Source organism: Podarcis filfolensis (assembly GCF_964270895.1).
Source record: "Podarcis filfolensis genome assembly, chromosome: 6".
In the NCBI taxonomy this organism is placed as follows: Eukaryota; Metazoa; Chordata; class Lepidosauria; order Squamata; family Lacertidae; genus Podarcis; species Podarcis filfolensis.
In genome coordinates, this window is record NC_139609.1 from 61535058 (window position 1) to 61560099 (window position 25042).

A 25042-nucleotide genomic window follows, 5' to 3' on the forward strand; every position below is an offset into this window, starting at 1 on the left:
TCGCAAACTGCAGAACCACTGTTCTTAGCATTTATATTGCACTTTCTAAGTGTTCTAAGTGCTTTACATACATAATCTCAATAAACATTACAACAACACAGTAAGGTGGGTTAGTATTATTATCTCCATACTGCAGTGCAGGACTGAGTCAGAGGGAATAGCGACTTGCCTAAGGCATCCTAGTGTGTTCAACCTCTGATCCACGACTACTGGTTTTGTATGGTAAATTGCAATTTCAAGGCTAGCCTTCATGTGATAGCTACCGCTGCACATAGAAAAAGGAAAACCATGCCAAAATAATTTGAGTCAAATTATTTTTGGCCCACAATGACTATCTTCCCTTCCCTTAACTTTGCAGAGCTTAGGTTTGCATAACTCAGTTGGTCAGTGCAAAATTAAGAGTGGTCAATTTCACTGTTTGTGTACTGAGGGTTTTTCCTCTGCGGTTGTAGTATCAGAGCTGAAAGTTTACAATGTGGCCAAATGGTTTGGAATACAATTAAGTATTCACACAGAGGGGAAAAATAATTCTGTCCCAGGTCTTTGCTGGTGGCAGATTGGTATAAATTTGCCTTCTGTCTTGAGAGTTACAGGTTTCATGTAGCTCCAGATGGGCATTGTGCTGGCAAGCCACTTACCTGGAAAGTTTCTGTCTATAACTGGTATGTGACAGCACGAGCAATAGTTTAATGCCATCTAGTGGGTCAGCTAGAGCTCAAGCAAAGACAGCTATGATTGCTTCAGAATCTGCCCAGGGCTTTGGTTAGCCTCTGCAATGCATGCAATTTTTCTTTGCCTGTCACTGAGATGGTGTTTTTATCCAATTTTTGCCTTGGGATATTTTGAGAGCAGCTGCTCCCAAAGGGACAAACTTCTAAACAGCATTTGAATCATGAGCATTTCTGCTTCTAGCACACAGAAGAGCCATTTCTTCTATTTCTAATAATAAACAACGTGGGAGAAAAGGGAGAAGTTTATATTTTCAGAGGCCAACAGCATCTGTGTGGTGTAAGAGTTCAATTCCTCATGCTAATTTCCCCATTTCAAGGCACTGAATCCTTTGGTTCTGTTTTCCCATAGCAAGCAATGGCAATGGAACAGACAATCAGAGGTTGTTTCTTTTAGGCCGGTATGGACAGGCAGATATTTTTAATGTCAGCATGATCTATTAGTCTCTCTGTTACCACTGAGAAAACTAATTTAATCTAAAAAGCTAATATGAGTTATGAGGAATTTCACCACCTCACAAACAGAAGATACTTCAATGCCAAGCTAGAGAGTGTGGGCAGCTCCCTCCACCCCACCCCTTACTGTGCTAAAACACACATTAACCATCTTCTTCCATCTTATATTCTCAATTGTAATTGCCTTTTGATTCCTCTGTAATGACCTTAATAGCTAAGGAAGCTTATTCTAATCATACAAATGCAAATCTGAGTGGGGTAGGAATATTAAGCAGTATGAGCATATTTAATTACTCATTTATTTGACCCATTTCTCTCCCCCTTTCTCAGATTGGCAGGGATCTGTGTGGCGCCTGCTTTTCAGCTCCCATTTCCAGGATGGAAATGCAGCTTTCTTCACTTAGCATATCAGTTCTAAGATGAAGTGTTGGCTATTCCCATTGTCAAACATGAACATGCCTGTTTCCAGTGCCAGCAGCTCCATTAGGGCAAATGGGGCTCTGCCTCACTAACCTCACTGTGTTGTCAGCCATCCCTTACCTGCCTGCCTTCTCACTTACAACCACTGGCTGTCAGCTTCCTTTTCCTTAGTCTCAGTGGTGCCCTAGGAGAATGGGGGCAAAACTCTGCTTGCCATTGGCTCTTTCTCTACCTGCTGTTGGCCTCTTTGCCTTCCGCTGGAGCAGTCTGGAATTTCAGTTTGGATTTCCCCCCTCATGACTCCCACCTCTCTCCCAGTTTAGGACAGCTCTTGTTTCATAGAATTCCTGCTTCCCTGCCAGCTTGACCACTTTCCCAACAATTAGTTATGCTAAGTTTATGGCATCACTTTGGACGCCTGGATGACAAGCCTAGCTTGCTCTAATATCACTGGTGAGCAGTCATTCTGATGAACCGCTCACCTCTTTTGGGGAGAGATGGATTAACATCAAGCTTGTGGGTTACAGTAATTAAGGAAAGCAAGACTTGGGTTCAGGATCTTCAAAACCAACAGCTAGTATATAAGGGCTTAACATGAGACGTATCAATAGTTGCACAAGCAGAATACCACAAAATTTGATTTATTGGTTTTATTTATTTTGTCTGTTTACAGAACTCCCTCCCTCACAAAAATGCTTGAGGCAGCTTATAATGATTTACACCTTCATGCTATGAGAATGTTATATTGGCCTGTCATTAGTATCTAATCATTTCTATACTTCCATTAGTGACAAGATAATCAAGTTGTGCTTATAATATATGGGTGCAACTAAAAATAAATAGTTTTCCTGACACACTCGAGAAATAATTGTTCTGCCTAGTATAGATGGTGGATGGATATTGTTTATCCATCTTATCTTGGTCTTCAAGTCTAATGTTTGACACAGGCTGCAATCTTATACTCACCTACCTACCTACCCCCACAGAACCCAATGGGGCTTGTTTCTGAATAGATACAGATATAGTTCTGCACAGACAGAGACTTTTCCTGTGCTGATAAACCTTTATAGTACAGATCTAGCATTATTGCTAAAGCCTTCAGGTTCTGATAGATTAGAAGAACAAGAAAGGGTGTCTTACAGCTGGTGGGCACTGCAGTTGTAGAACTTGAACTCTGTGCTGACAAACATCTTGCCTGTCTCTCTGGATTTCAGAAGCAGCTCTATCCCAAACCAATCTGGAGAAAGAGAGGGTAGATAATTGAAACATAATGATATAATATTTCAGATTCTGCATATATCATTCAGTATCTTTGGGGCATCTTTCCTCCATTTTGCTGGACTTGAGTTGCAAGCAAGTTTGCTTTCCCACAACTCCAGTGAGATCCTTGCAACTTTTTCTTTCTAACTTGGATGTGGCAAACATAATTTAGAGCTTCAAAGCCAAACAGAAGGCTTTTATCTTCAGCTGTGACAGTGTACAGTGACCTGCATCCTGCTCTAAGAGAATACTGGGTCACAGCCCACTGGTGCTTTAGCACTGGATCCCTAATGCCTTCCAGATACTAGTAAATGGCACTCTTCTGAACTATAAAACCTTAAAACGACTGAACTGTGCATACCTAAGAAACCACTTCTTCTCTTGTGTCCTGTCACCATCTCTCAAGGCCTGATACTCACATGGGGAAGGGCTGTGGCTCAGTGGTAGAGCATCTGTGTTGCATGCAGTGGCTCTAGGTTTAATCCCTGGTATTTCCAGAAAGGACTGGGGATGTGTGTGTTTTTGTCTGAAACCCTGGAGTGCCACAAATAGTCAGTGGGGACAATACTGAACTAGATGGACCAATGATCTGACTTGGTATAAGGCAGCCTTCCTATCCACTAGGGCTATGTGAGAAGCAGAGGGCCATGCAGAAAAATACCAGGCTGCACCTTTTCTACATGATAACTCAGTTTCCCAAGGATAATGCTAACAAGACAGGTTGCACTGCTGCATGGTCCAGGGGCTTCTCATGTTATCCCAATGCTGTAAGAAGTGCCATTGATGCTGAAACTCCCACAACATTGGGATAACACAAATACCGTGCCTAAGACTGACAGGTCATGCTTTCCTGATTATTTCACATACGTTCCAGGTACTTATTAGAAGGATATGAACAAAGGTGTGCTAATGCTTCCAATACTTTATGGAAATGTATTCTTCTGATGGCTCCAAAGTCAGCATTAAAGGGGGAGGAGATGAAATCATCAGAAAAATGAATATGCTAGTTGAGCTGCAACAGGAGTTTGTGCTGAGCCCTGTTCAGAACTTTCAGGGCTGCCTGGATTTATGTGCATATTCATTAAGTGTTTTCTGCATATAAAACAGATAAGAAGAAAGTATGGATATTTGGAAATCAGCCAATGAGAAAACAAGTTTGAAACAATGAGCTGTTTGGTAACTGTGTATGTCAGAGAGAGTTTGACAGCCATGGCATTAGCAAAGCAACAGCCCAAAAATTAGAAGACTTCTCCACCCACTCATGGTGACTGAGTCATACTTCAGAGTGTGAGTAACACCCACACTACCTCCTTTCTGGCCCGCCTCAGATAACAAAAGACTGAGACCCCTAATGATGCAGAGCCCAGAAAGCAGATGGCTTGGAGACTGACTTTTAAATTTGTGTGGTACATAAATTTGGGTAGAATTACACTACTGGGAAGCCAGGTTTGTGGATGATATCCCTTTCTTGCCTGCTCTTGGGAAAAATAACTTTATCCACACATCACTGCAGGGGAAGGCAAAAGTGCAGGCCTAAATCTAAATCCAGTCGTCCAGCTCCTGTCCTTTTGTGCCACAAATTCCTGCAGTGTGTACGATGGGTTGCCTGCCTATATTGTACCTCAAATCATAAGCCAGCTCACCTTGGTCCACAGGTATGGCAGGAACATCTTTTGATGCTGGTGAAATGCATACAATTTGGTTGCCCAAAACTTGGCCTTCAACTTCAGTGAGGTTTCCAAATACGCAAGTGATACCAGTCGACAGGTCAGGTGCGTCTCTCACCAGCAAGCTGAGCTACAACAAAACAAAACAAAACCAAAAAGCAGAAAGGGAAAGAGATCACCACCTGTCATTGCATAAGAGAAAAGGGAAAGGGAAAGTGGGGCATTTATTCTCTTTCTTTCTCAAAGAGATGAGAAGCAAAGATGCAGGCTGCTCTTCAACTGTTTCCAAAATCACTAGTTAGCATCTAGTTGCTCCACAGACCTGAAGAGTCATAATACCAGCAGGTAGAGGTGGAATTGACTATTTTCTCACAGCCTAACAGTTCAAATCTTTTAATAAAATCGCAAGCACTTCAGGTTTCAACCAGGGGAACTTTTGTGCACTTGCCATTTGAAAATATAATGAGGTTATATTTTCCATTCAAAATGAGTGATTGATCAGCCAATCATATCTGCTTAGGGCCTATTCCCATTAACCGCTCAGGTCCCAATGTACAACAAGCACATTTTTGTTGGCCAACCACTGGTGACACACAGCAAGGTTATAGAACAGATGCCAATGCTACACACAGAACTCAGCAAGGATTGGTTCTTTATCCACCAGTGGGAACACTCCAGAAGCCAAACTCACAGTGGCCTGTAAAAAGACAATTATCACTGAGTTGCATGTGGCTGCTTCAGAGCTATAGCACCAGTAGCTGAACGTGTACAGAGAATAATTCGAACTGCAGCTTCCACCCTCTGGCAGGGTTATGGAGTAGCCTTTATAACTCTGTAACTGGCAATACTAAGCATGATTTTAAAATCAATGTCATAGCTGATGTAGGGTTTCTTTTTCTTTTTTGCCATACAGAGTAAGTAACCTTACAGCGTCCATCTTCTCACAATTCCAAGTTGAAAAGATATTAGAGCTTTGCACTGCCCACCCCACTGCTTTGAGGGTGGGGATTGCAAAAGGACTTCTTCTTTTTGGCTACTATGCAGCCTTTGCCAATGTGTGGTGGCTGGGGGTTGGTGGGAGTTCTAATCTAAAACATCTGGTGGGGGTGGATTGGTTGGCGAAGGCTGCTCTAGTAGGAAGTATTAAGCAAAATCATTCTTGTGCCATTTTCTTTGATGACACATCATGCTGCATATAATGGTGCTGTATTTGGAGAGTTGTTGTTGTTGTATGTATGTATGTATTTTTGAGGTTTTATATTCTAAACCACCCTGTGAACTTCAGGTGAAGAGCAGTATGGAAATTTAATAGTTAATTAATCAATAATACTCTAGCAGTACTTCAGAGAATAAACAAAGGAAATGCTCTTTAAACAAGCAAGCAACCACCCACCATGGCTACCTACCGGAAGGCTGTGCTCAGAAACCGGGATGCTGCTAGGTTGCACAATGATGCTCATGCATTGCTTGATGCTGGCTGCAAATCGATATGGTTCATCTGCTCTCTCACACTTGTCCCTCCGGGAACACCTGATATGAAAAGTACAGGGGAAGCAGATAAGCAAGACTCTCAAAATTTGGCCATATAGCCTTGTATTTGGCCAGTTCCATCCATTCCCATCCACACAGCAATAAGATATTGAAAAACATTTTGCATACACTGGCCATACACCTACATTTCTGATAGAAATTTACATAATTTGAATGTCTGTGTGTAGGAGGCCTAGTCCTATTGAAATGCCTTTCACCCGTCTACTGTGGGAGGAAAAAAGTTTTTTGTTTTTTAGTTTAATGCACCACCTCCGTATTAATTAACGGACTTCATCACTGGTTCTGAAAGCCCACGTAACGTTCACTTTCTCCAATTCACTCACGATTTAAACCCATCGGTTGCATCCTGCGTCAGTCTTCCCAATAGCTAGAAAAAGCATTATCAGTCAAGGCACAGATGCCTCAGCTACGGGGAATCCAAGTCTGGAATATCAGGAAGTGAAAATCAGCTGAAACCAGAATAATCTGTTGAATAAAGAGCAGGGTTGGCCAGTAAAGGGGCTTGTGGGCTATCTGGTCAATAAAGCAATTTTATTTGGCTCCCATTGACCCTAACAGATTTTAATCAAGGTTGTGATTATAACCAAAATTGTTTTCAAAATGAGAGATAAGAGATATTCAACAGTTCGTGTTATAGCTGCATTTGCCTTTTATATATAATGTCCTAGGCATGCCTGAATGCTTGTGCTTCATAATTATGAAGCTTTTACTGCTACAGGGTGCTGATTTTACTATAGAGTCTGATCATTAGTAGACTGGCCTGTGTGTGTCGCTGGACCATTCTATGGAAAAACGAGCCACCTGAATAGAGAAACTGCCCAGCCCTGTTTTAGAAAAACCCCATATTCTAATTTATTTGGGCTTTGTTGCCTGGGGCTGAGAGTGGGCTAAAGAAGACTTGCTATTTTTTGCTAATTTTTCATACACAGTTAAAAACACTATCTTGCCCATGAATATCAATGTCATGATAAATGTCTGAAAGAGACTCAGGTGATGGTGAGCAAAGGGCAGTACTAGCCAACACTGTGCCCTCCAGATGTTGTTAAACTACAACTCCCATCAGCACCAGATAGGTCTTAGCACCTTCAGCTGAAAGCAGATATTCCCATTTTAAAATTTTTCAAAAAGTCAGTTAACAGATGATAGTCCAGCCATGTATCCATAGCAGTGACCGGAGGATAAATGACCGCTGGGAGGAGCACAGAGAGAAGAAACACCATGTTGCATCTGCAGCAGCACAACTGAACATCTTCATCTGCCTCAGCTGCAACAAAACATGTCTCTCCTTCATCAGTTTCTACAGCCACACCAAGAACTGCAACTGTCCAACAGCTTGACCTCACCCCCAAAGGCGCACTCCTCCACTGTCTCCTGAGACAGATGGATGCCAGCAATGGAAACCTCTGAGGATACAATCTTTAAACAAAACAAGAACCAATCAAACAAAAAGATTCTCTTGGTTAAAGTCTAAAACTGAAGGAGACATGGATTTTGTATGCTAAGCAGTTGGAAACGGAGCCTCAGTTATGGAAAGTGAATAGCTAACACTATGCTTGTGGCCCTTTTCTCTTTTTTTCTAAACATTAGAAAATGCAGCCACTCAGACTTAAAGAACCGAATGCCAGAGGAAGGCAAGAGCAGCGTGACACCTATGCTTTAGTTAAAAACAAAACCTGTGGCTAATTAATCTCCTTCCCAGAGAGGTGAAGGGGCTTGAAGCTTGAATTCCTCTCCCTCACACTGGAGACACTAGAGTTAAGGCCTGTTATCATGCCCGAGTCTCCCAGGCTCTCTCCTCCCCCCAACGCTCCTCTTTGAACAGAAGCCATTACGTGTCACAAGCTGAGTTATGAGCACTGCAGCTGGCATGTGTTGGACACCTGGCTCATCACCAAAGCCATTTCATCTGAGAAGGCCCCCAGAGCAGGCTGAAACTCTTGAGCGCCTATCAAAATGAAGAAAAATGGAGAGAAAAGGCTAATCGTCCCTCCATCTTTCCATTTTCTTCATCACGAGAGGCTAAGAGGTCATTGAGCACACTAAGAAACAGCTTTGAGAAAGTGAGAAGAAGAAGGAGTGCTACTAAAGAAGCACCACGGATGCTGTAGTTCTGCCTGCAGTGCTATTCAGGGTAAATAACAAGGCACATGATGAGGATGGGGCAGGAGGCCCAGAACAAAAGGTGGCATTCATGGTTCATGGCCTTGTCTGGAAGAGGAAAGTAAAACAAATTTATCTGGAGGGGAATGGGGTCTGTTTTCATGCTCATTGCCCAGTTTCTTTTGAAGGAATAGAGGAAGAAAAAAGAATTTTTCTAGGAAATTGGGGTGTAAGGTAACCATGCACTTTTCTTTTCTTTTGCTTGGCTTATTTGAATTATCTGGTATGTTTCAATCCCCACAGGTGAATTTGGCACAGTGAACCTTGATGGTGCCAGTTCTCAGCTGTTGCAAGACACGTCTACATTTTCAGAGCTACAGACTGCTCTGCTACTAGTTTTCAAGGAAGACGAACAAGATGATCTTCAGACACACACCCCTTGAAACAATATGATTTTTATTTTTTTAAACACACACATACACACACATTCTGCCTGAGAGTTGCCAGTTTGCCCCTTCTGCTAGGAAGACAGTTTTCATACAACAGTTCTTTAAGATGGTAGATGTGTGTCTATCTTCTAGCCATTTTGATTAAATATTTTGCATTGTGTGTTAGACAAACACATGGGAACTAGTACTACATATGAATTCCATCAGGTACAATGTTTTGGTATAAAATCAGTATGGCAGGGGTAGCCAGTATAGTGCCATCCAGATGTGACCAATGGCAACTATAGTTCCAAACATCTGGAAAGCACATTAGCCACTCTGGACATATGGCATAATTATGAATAAATGCTGAAAGACTCCAGAACTCCACACCAGAACTTTATGCCCTTCTATAGACTCCTTCTTCAAACTACTGTTAGAAGCATTTTGTTACTATAACCCAGGAGTAGCCAATGTGGTGCCCTCCATATGTTACTGAACTTACGCTCACATCATTCATAACTATTGGTCATGCTGGCTGGGGATGATGGAAGTTGTAGTCCAACCTCTGGAGGCCTCCATGTTGGCTATCATTGTAAGTAGAGCAAGAGGATTTAGTTTTTCTCTTTCTATTGAGACCAGATGTAATGAAAAGCAAGCACATAGCAAAAAAACCAGTTTCAATGCACATTGCAAAAGAACCAGTTTCAATGTTTTCCTTTTGTGATGGCTGGATTCAAGCTAGCGTTAAATGTCTACATAAGCAGACATGCTGACTGCTTAACAAAGAGTCTTAAGCTTTCTGTGACAAACTTCCTCCAGATGAGGTGACAAGAACAGCTCACAAAACCAGGAATCTTCACTGAAAAACCATTTACTTCTCAATAGCCCTCCCCCCCTGCAGTGGGGTGGGGGAGTACTAACCATTTTCCCTTTGCAAACAGCCACAGTGATACCTGGCAATTGATACCGCTATTTTCTCCCTGCACCCTTCTCCTTTACTTTAATATAATGGACCAAAATATGAATGCTGCCAAAGAAAAGAATTATTGTGTTTTAAGTGAATCGGCAAGATTGCTCTAAAGTGAGCTCTTGACTGGAGCCTTTATCTCATTGACTTGCTGGAATGGCTCTTTTTTATCATACTATTTATGGCAACAGACCTAACAGAGATAAATAGGTCTGGAGACAATAACATAGTAGCAAACAGCAGCATATGGAGGAGCCCTGCAGGTTATAGATCCTACTGGACCAAGGAGACTCTTTAGCAGTCTCCTTGTGGGCTCTACCTGCCACCAGAACAACAGGGTGGCTAATGAAGAAGGAGGAAGAGGAGGAGGAGGAATAAGATCTTCCGTTCTTTTCAGTTTAACATGGAGACACTGTCATTTAGGAGGCACACCAGCTGCTGGATACTTTGCACACAAGACAACAGTCTTTCCTTCCATTTTAACATCGATTTTTTTTTAAAATGAGATTTTATGGAGAAGCCAAGGCTTTCTGAAGTATGGCATGAAGAGATGCTGCTGAATACTGCTCAAAGCAAAATCCAAGGCAGAAAGGTTGAGATGAGGTGAACAGTGTTTCTCACAGGGCTCGGAACATCTTTGTTGCCACCAACTTTCACCCTTGATTTGATGCTGGTGGATCTTGCCGTGGTGAAATATTAGGGGGAGATAAAATCAAGATCATCATTCATCTCTAAGTGAAAGCACCCAGAGTAGTTTTCCTGACAGAGGTTTTGTGCATTAAAAAGCTGTGCGACTGGCACCTAAGACTCGAAAAGTGGAAATTTGCCCAAAAACTTGCTCCGACCATAATGCTGTGAAAATGGAGATGAAACTAACACCAATCGGTTCCTTCAGATGGAGGATGAATGACACCTTATTTAGAGATCAAGAGGTTATCAAGAAGGCCCAAAAAACCTTGAGAGACTATTTTGAGATAAATTTGAATACTACTACTGAAAAAAGAATAATCTGGGACGCAAGTAAAGCAGTTATGAGGGGGTTTCTGATCCAACAGAATACAATAAAGAAGAGAGCCCAAAATGGAAAAAAAGATAAAATTTTAGAAAAAATAAAGGAGAGTGAGAAGAAACTAAGAGCGAAACCAAAGTCACAAGAGATTCTGAGAGACATAAAGTTATATCAAGTGCAATACATGAAGATGATGAACTAGGAAATTGAATGGAAAATTAAACAAATGAGACAAAAGACATTTGAATCGGCTAATAAATGTGGAAAATTATTAGCTTGGCAAATGAAAAAAAGACAAAAGCTCAATACTATCACTAATTTGGAAGTGGAAGGAAAGAACATTCAGAATCCAGTGGAAATTAGAAAATGCTTCCAGAGGTATTTTAAAGAGTTATATACATAAGGGCCACAGAAAGAGTTTGATATAGACCAATTTTTAAAAACAAATGGATTACAAAAAATCTCTCAAGAAAATAAGATAATGCTGAACTACAAAATTACAGAACAGGAGGTAGAAGGTGCCATTCAGAATATGCAGTTGGGTAAATCTCCAGGGCCGGATGGCTTAACTTCAAAATACTATAGATCTTTGAAAGATTGGTTAATTCAGCCACTAAAGGAGGTTTGTAATGAAATTTTGGAGGGGGGAAAAGCGCCAGAGTCGTGGAAGGAAGCCTACATTACACTTATACCGAAAACGGAGTCTGAAAAGACACAACTTAAGAACTACCGCCCCATATCCCTGCTCAATGTGGATTACAAAATTTTTGCTGATATTTTGGCTAATAGATTAAAAAAAGTATTAGTGGAAGAGATACATAAGGACCAAGCTGGCTTTCTCCCAGGTAGACACTTGTCTGACAACACGAGGAACATAATTAACATATTGGAGAAGTTGCAAGTGAACATTAATACTAAAGCAGTTTTAATTTTTATAGATGCGGAGAAAGCCTTTGACAATATTTCTTGGAATTTTATGAAGAAAAATCTTCGGGGGATGGGGGTGGGTCAAGGGTTTGAAAATGGTATAAGTGCAATTTATTCAGAACAAAAGGCTAAGCTAATAGTCAATAATGTGATGACAGAGGAATTTAAGATAGAGAAAGGGACACGACAAGGCTGCCCAATTTCCCCATTGCTTTTTATTTCGGTCCTGGAGGTTTTGTTAAATATGATTAGAAGGGACCGTCTGATTAAAGGTATTCAGGTCGGAGCCAAACAATACAAATTGAAAGCTTTTGCAGATGACTTAGTTTTGACGTTACAGGAGCCAGAATCTAGTACGAAAAGAGTATTAGAACTGATTCAAGAATTTGGTCATGTGGCAGGATTTAAACTGAACAAGTCAAAAACTAAAGTTCTTGAGAAAAACTTAACACCGATTGAGAAAGAGAGGTTTCAGAAGGAGACTGGTTTAACATTAGCTAAGAAAGTAAAATATTTGGGGGTTAATATGACTGCTAAGAACTTAAACTTATTTAAAGATAACTATGAGAAATGCTGGACAGAAGTGAAAAAAGACTTAGAAATATGGTCAAATTTGAAGCTTTCCTTGTTGGGTCGAATTGCAGCTATAAAGATGAATGTATTGCCAAAAATGATATTTTTATTTCAATCATTGCAAATTTTGGAAAAGATGGACTGTTTCAAGAAGTGGCAGAGAGATATTTCTAGATTTGTCTGGCAGGGCAAGAAGCCCAGAATAAAATTTAAAATATTAACTGACGCAAAGGAAAGAGGCGGATTTGCCCTGCCAGACCTTAAACTTTACTATGAATCAGCAGCATTTTGCTGGTTGAAAGACTGGCTGCTTCTTGAGAACACGAACATTTTGGACCTAGAAGGTTTTAACAATGTTTTTGGGTGGCATGCATATTTGTGGTAGGACAAGGTTAAAGCACATAAAGCATTTAAAAACCATATTGTCAGGAAAGCATTGTTCAATGTCTGGATAAGATACAAAGACTTACTGGAAAATAAAACCCCAAAGTGGTTGTCACCAATGGAAGCGAAGGCTCAGAAAAAGCTCAATATGGAGGCCAAATGGCCGAAATATTGGGAAATATTGGAACAAGAAGGAGATAAATTGAAATTGCAGAGTTTTGAGAAATTAAAAGATAAAGTGCGAGACTGGCTTCATTATTATCAAATAAGAGAGGCCTATAATTTGGACAAAAAAATTGACTTCCAGGTGGAAAAATCAAAATTGGAAACAGAATTGTTAGATCCCAAAACTAAGATACTTTCAAGAATGTATAACTTGCTGTTGAAATGGAATACGCAGGATGAAACGGTTAAATCTGCTATGATTAAATGGGCACAAGATATTGGTCATAACATTATGTTTGCGGACTGGGAACAGTTGTGGACCACCGGTATGAAATTTACGGCATGTAATGCCTTAAGAGAGAATATTATGAAAATGATATACAGGTGGTACATGACACCAGTCAAGCTTGCAAAAATATATCATTTGCCTGATAACAAATGTTGGAAATGTAAAGAAAATGAAGGTACATTCTTTCACCTTTGGTGGACGTGCCCAAAGATTAAGGCTTTCTGGGATGATCTATAATGAAATGAAAAAGGTATTTAAATATACCTTCCTGAAGAAACCAGAGGCCTTTCTCCTGGGCATAGTCGGCCAATTGGTGCCAAAGAAGGATAGAACTTTCTTCATGTATGCAACAACAGCAGCAAGAATACTGATTGCAAAGTATTGGAAGACACAAGATTTACCCACCCTGGAAGAGTGGCAGATGAAGGTGATGGACTATATGGAATTAGCGGAAGTGACTGGCAGAATCCGAGACCTGGGAGAAGAGTTGGTGGAAGAAGATTGGAAGAAATTTAAAGACTATCTTCAGAAACACTGTAAAATTAATGAATGTTAAAAATGATGTTGGATTGAAAATAAGAGGCACTAGCAACAAGGTTAATGAGAATATGCAAAAATGAGTTGATAATGGATGAAAATATAGAGCTATAATATGTTAAGATATAGAGTTAAGATAAATGAAAGAGGGTAAGGATTTACTGATTTGATTATTTAAATGGGAATACAAAAAGGGGAGGTGTGAGGAAGTCAAGGAAATAAGCTAATGAGTTTAAAGTTACAAAAAATGGGTTTGTTTTTAACTCTTTTGTATCTATTTGTTTTTTGTACTTTGTATTTTTATTTTTATTTTTTATTTTTTATGTATTTTTGTATGTTTTTTTCTCTTTTTTTGTATTTTGTAAATCTATGTTTTTGTAAAATTTCAATAAATATTTTATAAAAAAAAAAAGCTGTGCGACAGGTGGGGACTCAACAAAGCAGTTTTCAGCATCACTTCAATGTCCATAAAAGGAAGAAAGGTAGCAATCTTGAATAGGACTTGGGAACTGATCTTCTTTAAGGTGGACTCTCATTCGTCAGCTGAATTGTCACTTATCAGAGATGCTGTAGGAGTAGCTGTGCATTTTCTGCATCTGCAGAAGTTGAACTAGATTATCTTCAAGCGACCTTCCAATTCTATGATTCTAAGAACCATCTTCTTTGTAGCAGAACTCCTGTGCCACACTATCTTCTGGTTCCTGCTTCAGAACCGACTCCATACTCTGCCCTCTTATTTTAGTTAAGCTGTTTTTAGGCCCCTTTCCTCACTCAACTTCCTGGCTTTAGCACCCCTTGTTTCTAACAGCAGCAAGCAGGCCCCTGGGGACAGTGTGAAGGTTGTTCCATATTCCAACCTCCTCTCTTTTCACCTGCTTCCCACTATCATCACCCACCACCAACTTGTCTATAAGTGTGCGGAAAAAAGAGTTCTCCAAATCCTAAAAATGAGCTATTTTGCATCTGTACAAAAATGGAAATGAACACTGTGCATGTGTCCAGAGCTTGGAAGAAGCAAAGTGCACTCATGCATGCACTGCTGAATCAGATGTGAACTTTGAGAGCCCCAGTTGAAGAGGAGGTGGCCCGTAATTCACAGATTGGGAATACTGAGTGACCTATAAATCTGCCTGACTTCATCATCCAAGGAATCATGGCAAGGAGCTTCAAGCATTTAAAAGTTGGCCATAAAATGATATCACCATCCCAAATGTCCATATTCTTATCTGCCTTTATCAGCCACCTAAAAAATGCAATGTGAACAACACTGCCTTGACCTCCAACCTCTTCTGTGCAGATCATTGAGGCAACTGACCCATCTGACAGAGGGAACATAACAATTAGAAGCAAGAGCTGACAACTAAAATACAAACACTCATGTGCTAAAAGCCTCCAAGCAAATAGGAGAGCAGCTCTGGGAACAGTAAGATTAACACAGTTATTCATAAGGTTCAGACTAGGGCTTAAAAAATAATCAGTGCTCAAAGAAGACATTTTTGAGGCAGGAAAATTCTAAGGAGAGGCTGATAAAATATGATTAGACTGAACAGAGCCACTGCAGCATGTTCTGTATAAACTTGCAACTCCATGCTGCATTTGGCTGCCTTGGGACCAGTAGATTTTTATTCTGATCTGTAAACCTACAAAGTGTCACATCTTGCCTTGCATTTCAATTGTTACCTAAGAAGGGATTTTGGGGTTATATTAAGAATAGATGCATGTCAGAACTGGGAATAAGGGTCCCAGAGGCTGAAATGTTCCTTTGCCACTGACTGGCTCTGTGGTGTTAGTAAGTCATCACAATTATTGCAATGGTGCTTCATCAATTCTTGTCCCTGCTGTGTTCTGTTTCTGGTGATAGATGCCTGCAAAAACTTATTGCATTATAAAAACTTATTGCAACCAAATCAAAATGAATGCCCAGGAAACAACTAACATTCTATAACCTCCCCACTAACTTTGTGCAAATAAATCAGGATGAATGCTCAATAAACAGGTCATCTGGAAGCAACCTTAGAAGTATCAGTGACTGAAGGATCCTGACCCTTCCTTGAGACTCCTGTTTGCTTCAAGTACACCACAGCTGGCTGAGAAACACTGTTCCAATGGAGACAACTAAGGATCACCTCTGACAAAGCTGATTGATGTCAAGTCTATTGAGAAAGTAGGAGCAAGAGGGATGTTATCCAGTGGTTGCTTTCAAAATAAGTAAGACCTGAGTCTGTCTAAAAACTCTGCCCTTTAATGGGAGAAGCTGTGGCCACTCTGCGTTTACTCAGAGGGAGATTCTTTCAGAAGATTACTTCACACAACTCAGGGATGAATGCTAGCTTTAAAAACAGGTTTTCTTGCTCAGTAGTGGGGCTCTGCCTGACTCAAATTAAGTACAGTGGTACCTCGGGTTACAAACACTTCAGGTTACAAACACTTCGGGTTACAAACTCCGCTAACCCGGAAGTAGTACCTCAGGTTAAGAACTCTGCCCCAGGATGAGAATGGAAATCGCACACCAGTGGCATGGCGGCAGTGGGAGGCCCCATTAGCAAAAGCATGCCTCAGGTTAAGAACGGTTTCGGGTTAAGAATGGACCTCTGGAATGAATTAAGTTTGTAACCCGAGGTACCACCATACTGAACTTTCTCTGGAGGTGAGTATTCTTGCTTGCAGTTTCTGTTCTGTCTTCATGAATCACAAGTGTTTTTGTATCTGTGTAGGTGTGAACTTGACAGCAGCTGCAGATGTCATGCCTAAGTGGGAAAAGCAGATATGCCACTGACTCTCACACTTGCTTTTCATGCTTCAAGTGAGGGGCGGGGGACATTTCCTTGTGACAAATGTGCAGGTTCCAGATATAGGGGCATTGCAGTCAAGGTGTGCTCGTTTCCCTTTGAATGTTACACCAGATGCATGAAAAATAGATGTATGAATCAGTCTTGCATATCCCCTTTTCTTCTTTGGCCAAATGTTGGAAGCTACTTTCCATACATTGCTGACTGTCTGCCCATTAATCCTCAAGAAGGCACTGTCAGACAGCTCTCTGAGATCTCTTTCTGAACAGGCACTGGTCTATTTTCCGTTGCTGGCCTCCCTCATCTCCCAAATGACTCCTGACCTCTCTATTGTGGACACATGGGGGCAGGGGAAAGAAATATAGGCAATATTATGCTAGAAAAGACCTTATGCCATGGCTTGAACAGCTTAATCAAAAGAGACTGCAATTAGCTAGGTATTCCCTGTTTGTCTGAACAACACAAAGCAGTGAACCTGCCACACTTTCTGGTCAAAGAACAAGAATCCATCTGGAAGAGCAAAGGGTCTAAGGTTCAACTCCCAGCAAAACATGTTTTGCAGTGATTAGAAGGATTTTGCAGGAGTTACTGGTTCAACATCTGTGGTCTGTGCAAGGTATAATGCAGGAGGTCAGGCTAACTAATCTATTAATCTTTCGTTCTGGTCTTGGAACATAAGAGTCTGAACCACACAGTCTCAAACCTTTTCATACTGAGCCTCTGCAGGTCAAGAAAAAAAGAACAGCTGACAGCACAATCCTATGCATGCCTACTCAGAAGTAAGTCTCGCTGCCTTCATAAAGTTTATTTCCTGGCAAATGTGTTTAGGATTATAGGCTGAACCTCTGCAAATGTAGCGAAGCTGGTCACTAAGCTTACCCTAGCCTATGTAGTGGTAGGATGGACCTATGACATGTTTTAAGAGAGGTAGCCAACATGGTGCCTTTCAGATACTGTTGGACTTCAGCTTCTCATCAGCCCTAGCCAGAATGGTCAATGGTAAGGGATAATGGGAATTGCAGTCCAACAAAATATGGAAGTCACCACCCTTGCTAACATTGTTTTAAGGTACCCACCCACTACACAAAACTATGGAGAAAAAAGGGCTTACACAAAGAGGTAGTTCCCAGTAGACTGCAGCAGTAGAGAAGAAAGGAGGGAGGACAGAAAATAAGAGAGTTTGGATTTGATATCCCGCTTTATCACTACCCAAAGGAGTCTCAAAGGGGCTAACATTCTCCTTTCCCTTCCTCCCCCACAACAAACTGTGAGGTGAGTGGGTCTGAGAGACTTCAGAGAAGTGTGACTGGCCCAAGGTCACTCAGCAGCTGCATGTGGAGGAGCGGGGAATCAAACCCGGTTCACCAGATTACGAGTCTACCGCTCTTAACCACTACACCACACTGGCTCTCAATCAATATGAACCCAGGCAATCAAAATGAGCCCAGAGCTGATCAGAATGCACAAAACATTGCTCTAAAATGGCTTAAACCCTAACAGCAGCCCCTGCCACTGCCCTAACAACAACCCTAGTGAGTTTAGCCTCAAACTTGAGAATCAGGTCAATAGGAATGTTGCAGGGTTAGATGTGGGGAATGTGCAGAAATAATATATTCATGTTATGTACAATGTTGAAGGTGTATGGCAATTAAGATGTAATGTGAATTAATTGAAAATAATTAAAAAATTATTAAGGGGAGGGGGAAAGGAATGTTGCAGAATGTGATCCCAAGATGCTTCAGTTTAAAACAATGTAGGTTTCTTCCTTCAGAGAGCCTTCTGAGCACCTATGCACTTATGTATACTGCTTTCACTTGCCAAATCTAGGCTCTTAATCAACTTTTACACATTTAAAAGTTGCAGAGAGAGGGAGGGAGAGAGGGAGGGAGGGAGAACCACCCTTTCTGTCCGCAGCTTCCCCAGTTCCGGTAGAACTGTGATGCAGAAAGCTTTTGTTGAGAGGCTGCATGAAACTGGATGCTTAGTATTTTGGAAAACCCAGTGCTTATTTTTATGCCCAAACAGAAGCTGCACTTTATGGAAAACCCATCTGCATTTGCTTTACTTTGACTTCAAAATGGCACGAGGAGCAGGTTAAAGACAAAACTGTTTGTTGTCGTTTTTTAATGTCGCAACGAGCCTTGGAAGTTAAATGCCTTCTGACAAAGTGGCATAGAAATTAGCCTGCTATATGCAGGTCTCTGATCCAATCAGGATATTTCATCAGAGCCTTCCTCTGCTCTCTCCCTGTCACTCTCTCAACACCTGCTGCATGGGCATTTTGCCAGCTGCTATTGTGTGGGTACCCTTTGCCTCCACCCCAACTGCTAAACATTTAATGGGAGTGCTGGCAACAGGCCCAAGGGGTTTTTTGGACTCCTTTCTGTAAGTGAACTCCAGGCCTCTCCCTCCTTCAGACTTTGGGCACCCCTTCCGCTTGAGGCAGCATTGCCATTGTGGGAGAGAGAAAGATGCCAAACACCTCAATAATTCAGAGGCACAGCTTCCTAAGCTTTCCCCAGGATGTTGCCTAGAAAACCTTTATCCTTTGTCCCAGCAGACACCGACAAGCTCAGTGGAGAATAGCTAGGCTAGGAAGCCTGGACAATTTCATTACTTTGCAGGGTTTAAGCCAGAGACTGAAGTGTACAGCCTTTCTGAAATTTCTAAGTGGTATTTAAACAGTGATTCTGTTAGGTTACAATGTAAGGGAAGTGATTGATGCCAGGAAAGGCTGTTGGCAGGTGTGCGGTAGCTTGTTTTGTAGAAAAGAAATAGAAGCAAGGAGAAAACAAAGTACAGGAGAGACATTGCAATAAGATTGAACTGACAATCTTGGGCTAAAATAAGCAGGTTTTAGAGGAGATTGTGGCTGTTTCTGGAGTTTGATATTAGAAAATGTCTAACGAATGCATCCCATTAATGGGAAAAAACACATGTCTATGTAACTTGGAAGCTGAAAATGATTACTATTATTATTTGAAAGCATCATAAGTTTCATATCATTTCTTTTCTATCTCATTTATTTGGCCAGATTTTACAGCCACATCACAATACCGATGTAAATGAAAATGGGATTATTGTGCTGATGTGACTGCCTGTGAAAATGCAAATGATTCTGCTCATAATGTTTTTGAAAACAGTGCAAGATTTAGGGATCACTCAGATGCCTAAAATCTGTGTGTATACAAGATCTAGTGTCCTGAAGGAACATTCCATGTTGCCTTGCTCTTTTGCATTAATTTTTCTCTTACAGAAAACAGTATTCTCTAAAAGCTGAAAGATTTTTATCATATGAATTAAGAAAGAAAGAAAACAACAACCCTTAACTGGTATAGTGATGGTGGCTTTTAGAACTGCATTAATTAAGTAATAATGGCATCACATATGGAAGGAATTAAGAGGTATTTGAGTTGATCTTAAGATAATAATCACCAGTTAATGCTGAACTTACGTATGGTGCAGAGCACACCAACCACAGTGAGGGTCTCCTGAACTCAGACATTCTCCACAGGTTGTGTACTGTTCACATGATTCAACGGGAACCTGAGACACCTAGAAAGAAAGGGAATAAAACAAACATTCACTCGTCTTGTTTGCACAATAAATCAAGAAAACAAGCTATGCACTGCTGAACTTTCTGCAGTGAGTGAGCACATAAATTTTAAAATTAAAACACGTAACATTCTTAGGAATGGATTGCCGCTTCCCACCACTGCTTTCATTTTAATGTGGGCCCAATATGTGATGGATGCATCTCTGTGGGTGATGATTAGCTGCAGCCCTTAAAGCAAGTGTGCCTGCTCCTGGAAAAAAAGGGGGGTGGCACCATGAGCCAAGGGTGCAAGGGACCCTTAGCTACACCTCTGTTTAAGATACTAGTATCCTTGTGCCAATATGCCTACTGATAGCAAAGTACTTCTGAACTGATACACAGGCCCTGGCTGAATGAAGTCCTCAGAGCACCGCTAGTCAACTGATTTTGATTTCTTCTCAAAATATTGCAGGTTGCAACAGTTTAGAATAGACACTTCAGAGCTGGCTCAGGACATTTTTCTGCATGAGATGGAACAGTAAATGCCATCCCCTACAAGTCAAAGTGCATAGTATCCAAGACTGGCCAAGTTATTTTTTTCACAGGAGATAGTAAAAATACAATAATAATAAGTTAAATACGGTAACTAACAATTTGCTACCCTTTCATGACACCCAAAATCACTTGCTTGAGGCAGCCACTTCAGTCTGCCAAATGGCAAGGCCACCTCTGTTTCACCATTTCCAAGCTTATTTTACCCACTGATGTCATTCAACAGGGGCTTAGAGTTTCCTCAGAGTCCATCAGCAGAGCTTTCTATCTGAACAATTTATCTGACTGAAGCAAGGCAGGGAAAAGTCAAAAGAATAAAATGGAAACCCTCAATCTTGACAAGCAGAGGAAAGCAATAGGATTCAAAATATTGATTATTAATAGTGTATCAATTTATTCAATATCTTTTCCATGTATAATGTACAGACAGGCTGACAGAAAATGATTTGCCAAAGACCAAGTAACGAGTTCGTGTCTAAGGAGAATTCCTGGTTTCCTCAACCCACATCAGATTTCCCCCTCAAAGGATCCCATTAACTCCTGGACATTCATATCCATGGCAGACTGTGGGGTCTTAAATTTCAGTGGCGCCCTGTGTGACACCAAAATTTGGAGCCCCTCCACCTCTCGAGCTCAATTCCAAATAATAGTTGTGGTGTTCCTTGCAGCACCACTGAGGCGCTGTGCCCAGTGCAACCAAACTCATTGCACTCCCTTAAATCTGCCTTTGTTCATATACAGCCATTCCCATGGAAGAAGTGTAACAAGCTGTTGAGTGGTGCAGAATTTTCATCTTCCCAAATGAAGAAGAATCAAAAGCCAGGGGAAATAATTCATTAGTGGGGAGGGCACATTAGGCAGCAGTGCAGTTCCGCAGAGTGGCACAGATGTCTATTCAGATGACAAAGGGACCACGCAGAGATCTGTATTACTTTATATGTTTACAAGCAGCGTCCTTGATCACAAATCTGTAGAGGTGAAGGAATTCTCTGCTGGGTCCAAACTGGGAGAATGTTGGAGACAGAATGCTGCGTTGGAGCACATATTCCAGAGATTTCCACTGACATTTCAGGCAGCACATGAAGCACCAGAAGAGCCATGCTCTATGAAGCCTAGCAACAGGGTAGCCCATGCAGCAAGAACTGCTACAGCTTTTGTGTTTGAAAATGTAATTATGATAGAAGGGTAAATTCAAAGGAAGAGGTGGCAGAACAGGATGGAAAGCTGGCAACCAAGTCTGGCCAGTAAGCGCCACAAGCTGGAATAAATCAAATACCCATTTTATAGATGAGGGCTGCTGCATTTGTGTCTTTATGGGGCCTGTAAACATTTCTCTGAACAAAATAACAATCATCATGATTACTCCTTTCAACTGCATCGGCACAAGGATAGCTGTACATCAACCAACAACCTCCTCGCTGCCTGCTGGTACTTTGTGTAACTGCAGAGAAGCCTAGCAGGGCCAGAGAGCAGGGTACAGCCTGTGCTGACAGATGGCCCAGCAGTCCAAGCTGAACACATCAAGGATCGATTCCTGGCTTGAGCAAGGGAAACCTGTCTGCTAATGCCTCAAGCAACACTTCTCCTGGCACAGCTCCAGATCAAAAAGCTGTTCCCACAAATGTCGAACCACATGAATTACAGCAGACGTGGGTGTGACCAGGAGATGGCTGTGTATTCCACATGGATCTGAGAAAATGCACTCTGCGTTGCCTTGTTTTCAGGCAAGACTTCCTCCAGGGAAGGGTCATAGCAAGACGTGGATTAAAAGAGCCATGCACTCGTTGATAATGTAGTGTTGGGAAAGATGCTGGAAGAGGAAGATTAAAGGATCAAGGGATTCAGCAACTCCCTTACAAGGGAAGATTGCAATGTCTGTAGGTGAATGGGGGGAGGGTGGTATGATAGAAGTTTGTAAAATATTACAAGGTGTTAAGAAAGGGATCTTTAAATGTTCTCTTCCTCTCTCATAATACTGGAACCCTGGCCATCCAATGGTGCTGAATGGTGGAAGAGTCAAGACAGACAAAAGTAGATACCTCTTCACATAGTTAAAACTATAGAATTTGCTTGCCCAATATGTGGCAATGGCTGCCAACCTGGATGGTTTTAAAACATGAACAAACTCATGGAAGATAAGTTATCAATGGCTACTAGTCATCATACATATATCCTACATCCAGCAACATGCTTCAGGACATATTACTGGGGAAGCACAAGATGATGATGATTTGAATTTATATACCACCCTTTAACCAAAGATCAAGATGCCTTTTTCCTTCATGTCCTGACTTAACCGGATCTTTTTCTGTTCATCTATCAACTGATTTGCAGTTCATAGGCTAGTTAATTCGATTGAGGACTCAAATATTATGTATATATGTGGAAGACACATTTCTCCTTGGATGGTACATTTGTTGAACTACTTGAACTTGATACAGGGAAAATGAAGTTCTGCAAAGGAAGATGAATAAGTTACAGGTACTTTTTGTGTATTTCTGGCACTATATACACAATGCTAATAATAAAGAGAAAGAAGCAGGCAAGGAGCTAGGAAGAATGTAAAAGAAAATGAGCTTCGGGGGTTTTGATTGGAAGTGAAGAGAAAATTAAAGTTTTATGCCCCTCCCATTCTCAAAAAGCTTTGTGCTCCAGTAGGTTTGAGATTTTTTTTTTTTTTAATTCTTGCTCCAGTTCTCCTCTTCCATGCATAAGCAAAGCCTGCTGTATCTGTTACACTCACCAATGGGCTCTCATTCTGCCTTGCTATCCAAATATAGTTCTTGTGCCGAGTTAACTAAAGGAAAGAATCCAGACTCTTTTCCCCCTCTTAATTTTTCTGGTCCTTGTGAGTGATGTCGGCAACTGGCTAAGAATTAAAACAACTGTCTGCGTTGCATTTGCTCCGTTCGTCAAAACACTGCCCAGCTCCCAGCAGCTGGAGAGTCAGAAGCTGAAAGGAATCAGTGTGCCTTGGAACAAAGGCCACTTTCATGCCAAATACTGTTGATACAGTGGGAACTCAGTTCCTCTCTACATTTGAAATCAATAAGGCCCCTATTTTTCTTGTTTCCTGGGCCCTACTTAACAGATTTCTCCAGAGGAAAAAAATGGATGTGTGTAAGTGAGTAAAACGAAAAGGGTATGAAGTCAGATGCAGCTCAAGTCCCCTTGGAACAAGCAAGCAGGTGTAGCTATCATAAGATTCTTGGATCTTATTCTATAGTCTGACTCTATTCCCAAGTTAAATGAAAGGTGACATTAAGTCACTTGCTAGGTGAAACAATGCTCTTGTTCGATATTTGGCAGTCGGGCAAAAATATATGCACTGATAAAGTAGATAGAGCTGAGTAGTGACTAAAACGTAGGCGGTATCTTGCAGGAGGCAAGGAAAAGAAGCTTACCATGGTAGGATTGCCGCATTAAAGTTCTCCATATTTGGAAAGCCTAATCTGCATATTGTGAAAGTAATTTACTAATTCTGCAAACTTTACACTTAATTTTAATGAAAATGTAATTATTTGTCTTTGTTTTAAGTATCCAAACATGCAGCACATCAGCATGCAAGTAAATAAGATGTCTGCATGCAACTGAGTGGAGGATTGGGGTGGGAAGAGCTTGGAGGTGGGCAACTGAGCTAGTTTTACCTCTGCAGCAATTTGAGCAATGTTCTATATAGATTTTTCGCTGAAAATCCATACCACCTCAACCCACTTCTAATCTGTATTATTAACTGGACTATATTGCAGGGCTGTTATAAACGACTCTTTCTCAGTCACAAGCACACACATATGTAATATTGAGGATGGTAGTGGTGGTGGGGAACAACTTTTTTAAAGTTAAAAAAGAAATCACATTTTATATCAAGTAAGACCTGAGTTTGAAATAGCATAAATTACTATATTTTATGCTACCTTCTGTCAGGTGAGGAACCTTGCTGCTGTCCTATTATTAATTAATTAATTAATTAAATTTCTATACCACCCTCCATCCAAGGATCACAGGGCAGTTTACAATATACAAACACAAGAATACATACTATAGTAATATAGAATAACTTAGAGTAACACAGTAACTCCTCTCCTCTTTTTAAAGGAAGTAGTTATGATCTGTAGTTTTTCTTATCTTTCTGCCATTTTGTGTACTCACAGGCATCTCACTGTCAAAAAGTTTCTCTGAAGTCTCTCTGGCACTTTTCAGTTACAAGAATTCCATTTGTTCTGTCTTGAGACTCTCGCTTGTCTATATTTGATATAGGTATGCCTGCATTCTCAGTTGTTTCATCCATCACCGGCTCAAGACTTGTAATGCTCTGCAGATCTCTTCTGTTGCTCTTGTAGACAGCTGAACCATCAGTCTGAACCAAATATTATCTTGGGGTCACATGTTGCTCAGTCACTTTTGCAGGTTTCTACACACCATTCTGACAGACGGTAACTGGGTCCTTTTGGAATTTCATGAGGCAAAGTAGTTTCTGGTTTTTCTTGCAGGTTTGACGTCTGATACCTGTCTGTTCCAGTTCTCCTATACGAGAACCTATGCCTATATGTGTCCTTCTTTTATGTACCCCAGTTTGCAGATGGTTGTCATGTATGATATTCAGTACTCATTATATTAAGTCTTGAGGCCATTCTCTTATTCTAAAAAAGTGATTCCATCATGTATACAATTACTCAAAATGAATTTCAATAAGCAAGGGTAT

General features: G+C 41.0%; 1 protein-coding gene across 2 annotated transcripts in view; it reads right to left on the reverse strand.

The window, feature by feature from the left end:
• Positions 1-25042, reverse strand: part of PLXNA2 (plexin A2) — a 404642-nt gene that overhangs the window by 160757 nt on the left and 218843 nt on the right. For both annotated transcript variants that reach the window (XM_083617292.1, XM_083617291.1), the window contains exons 5-8: positions 19708-19808; positions 5938-6061; positions 4508-4661; positions 2745-2841 (exon numbers count right to left, since the gene is read on the reverse strand). In XM_083617292.1, the coding sequence (XP_083473418.1) occupies positions 2745-2841; positions 4508-4661; positions 5938-6061; positions 19708-19808 (476 nt within the window). The remainder of the gene's footprint in view (positions 1-2744; positions 2842-4507; positions 4662-5937; positions 6062-19707; positions 19809-25042) is intronic.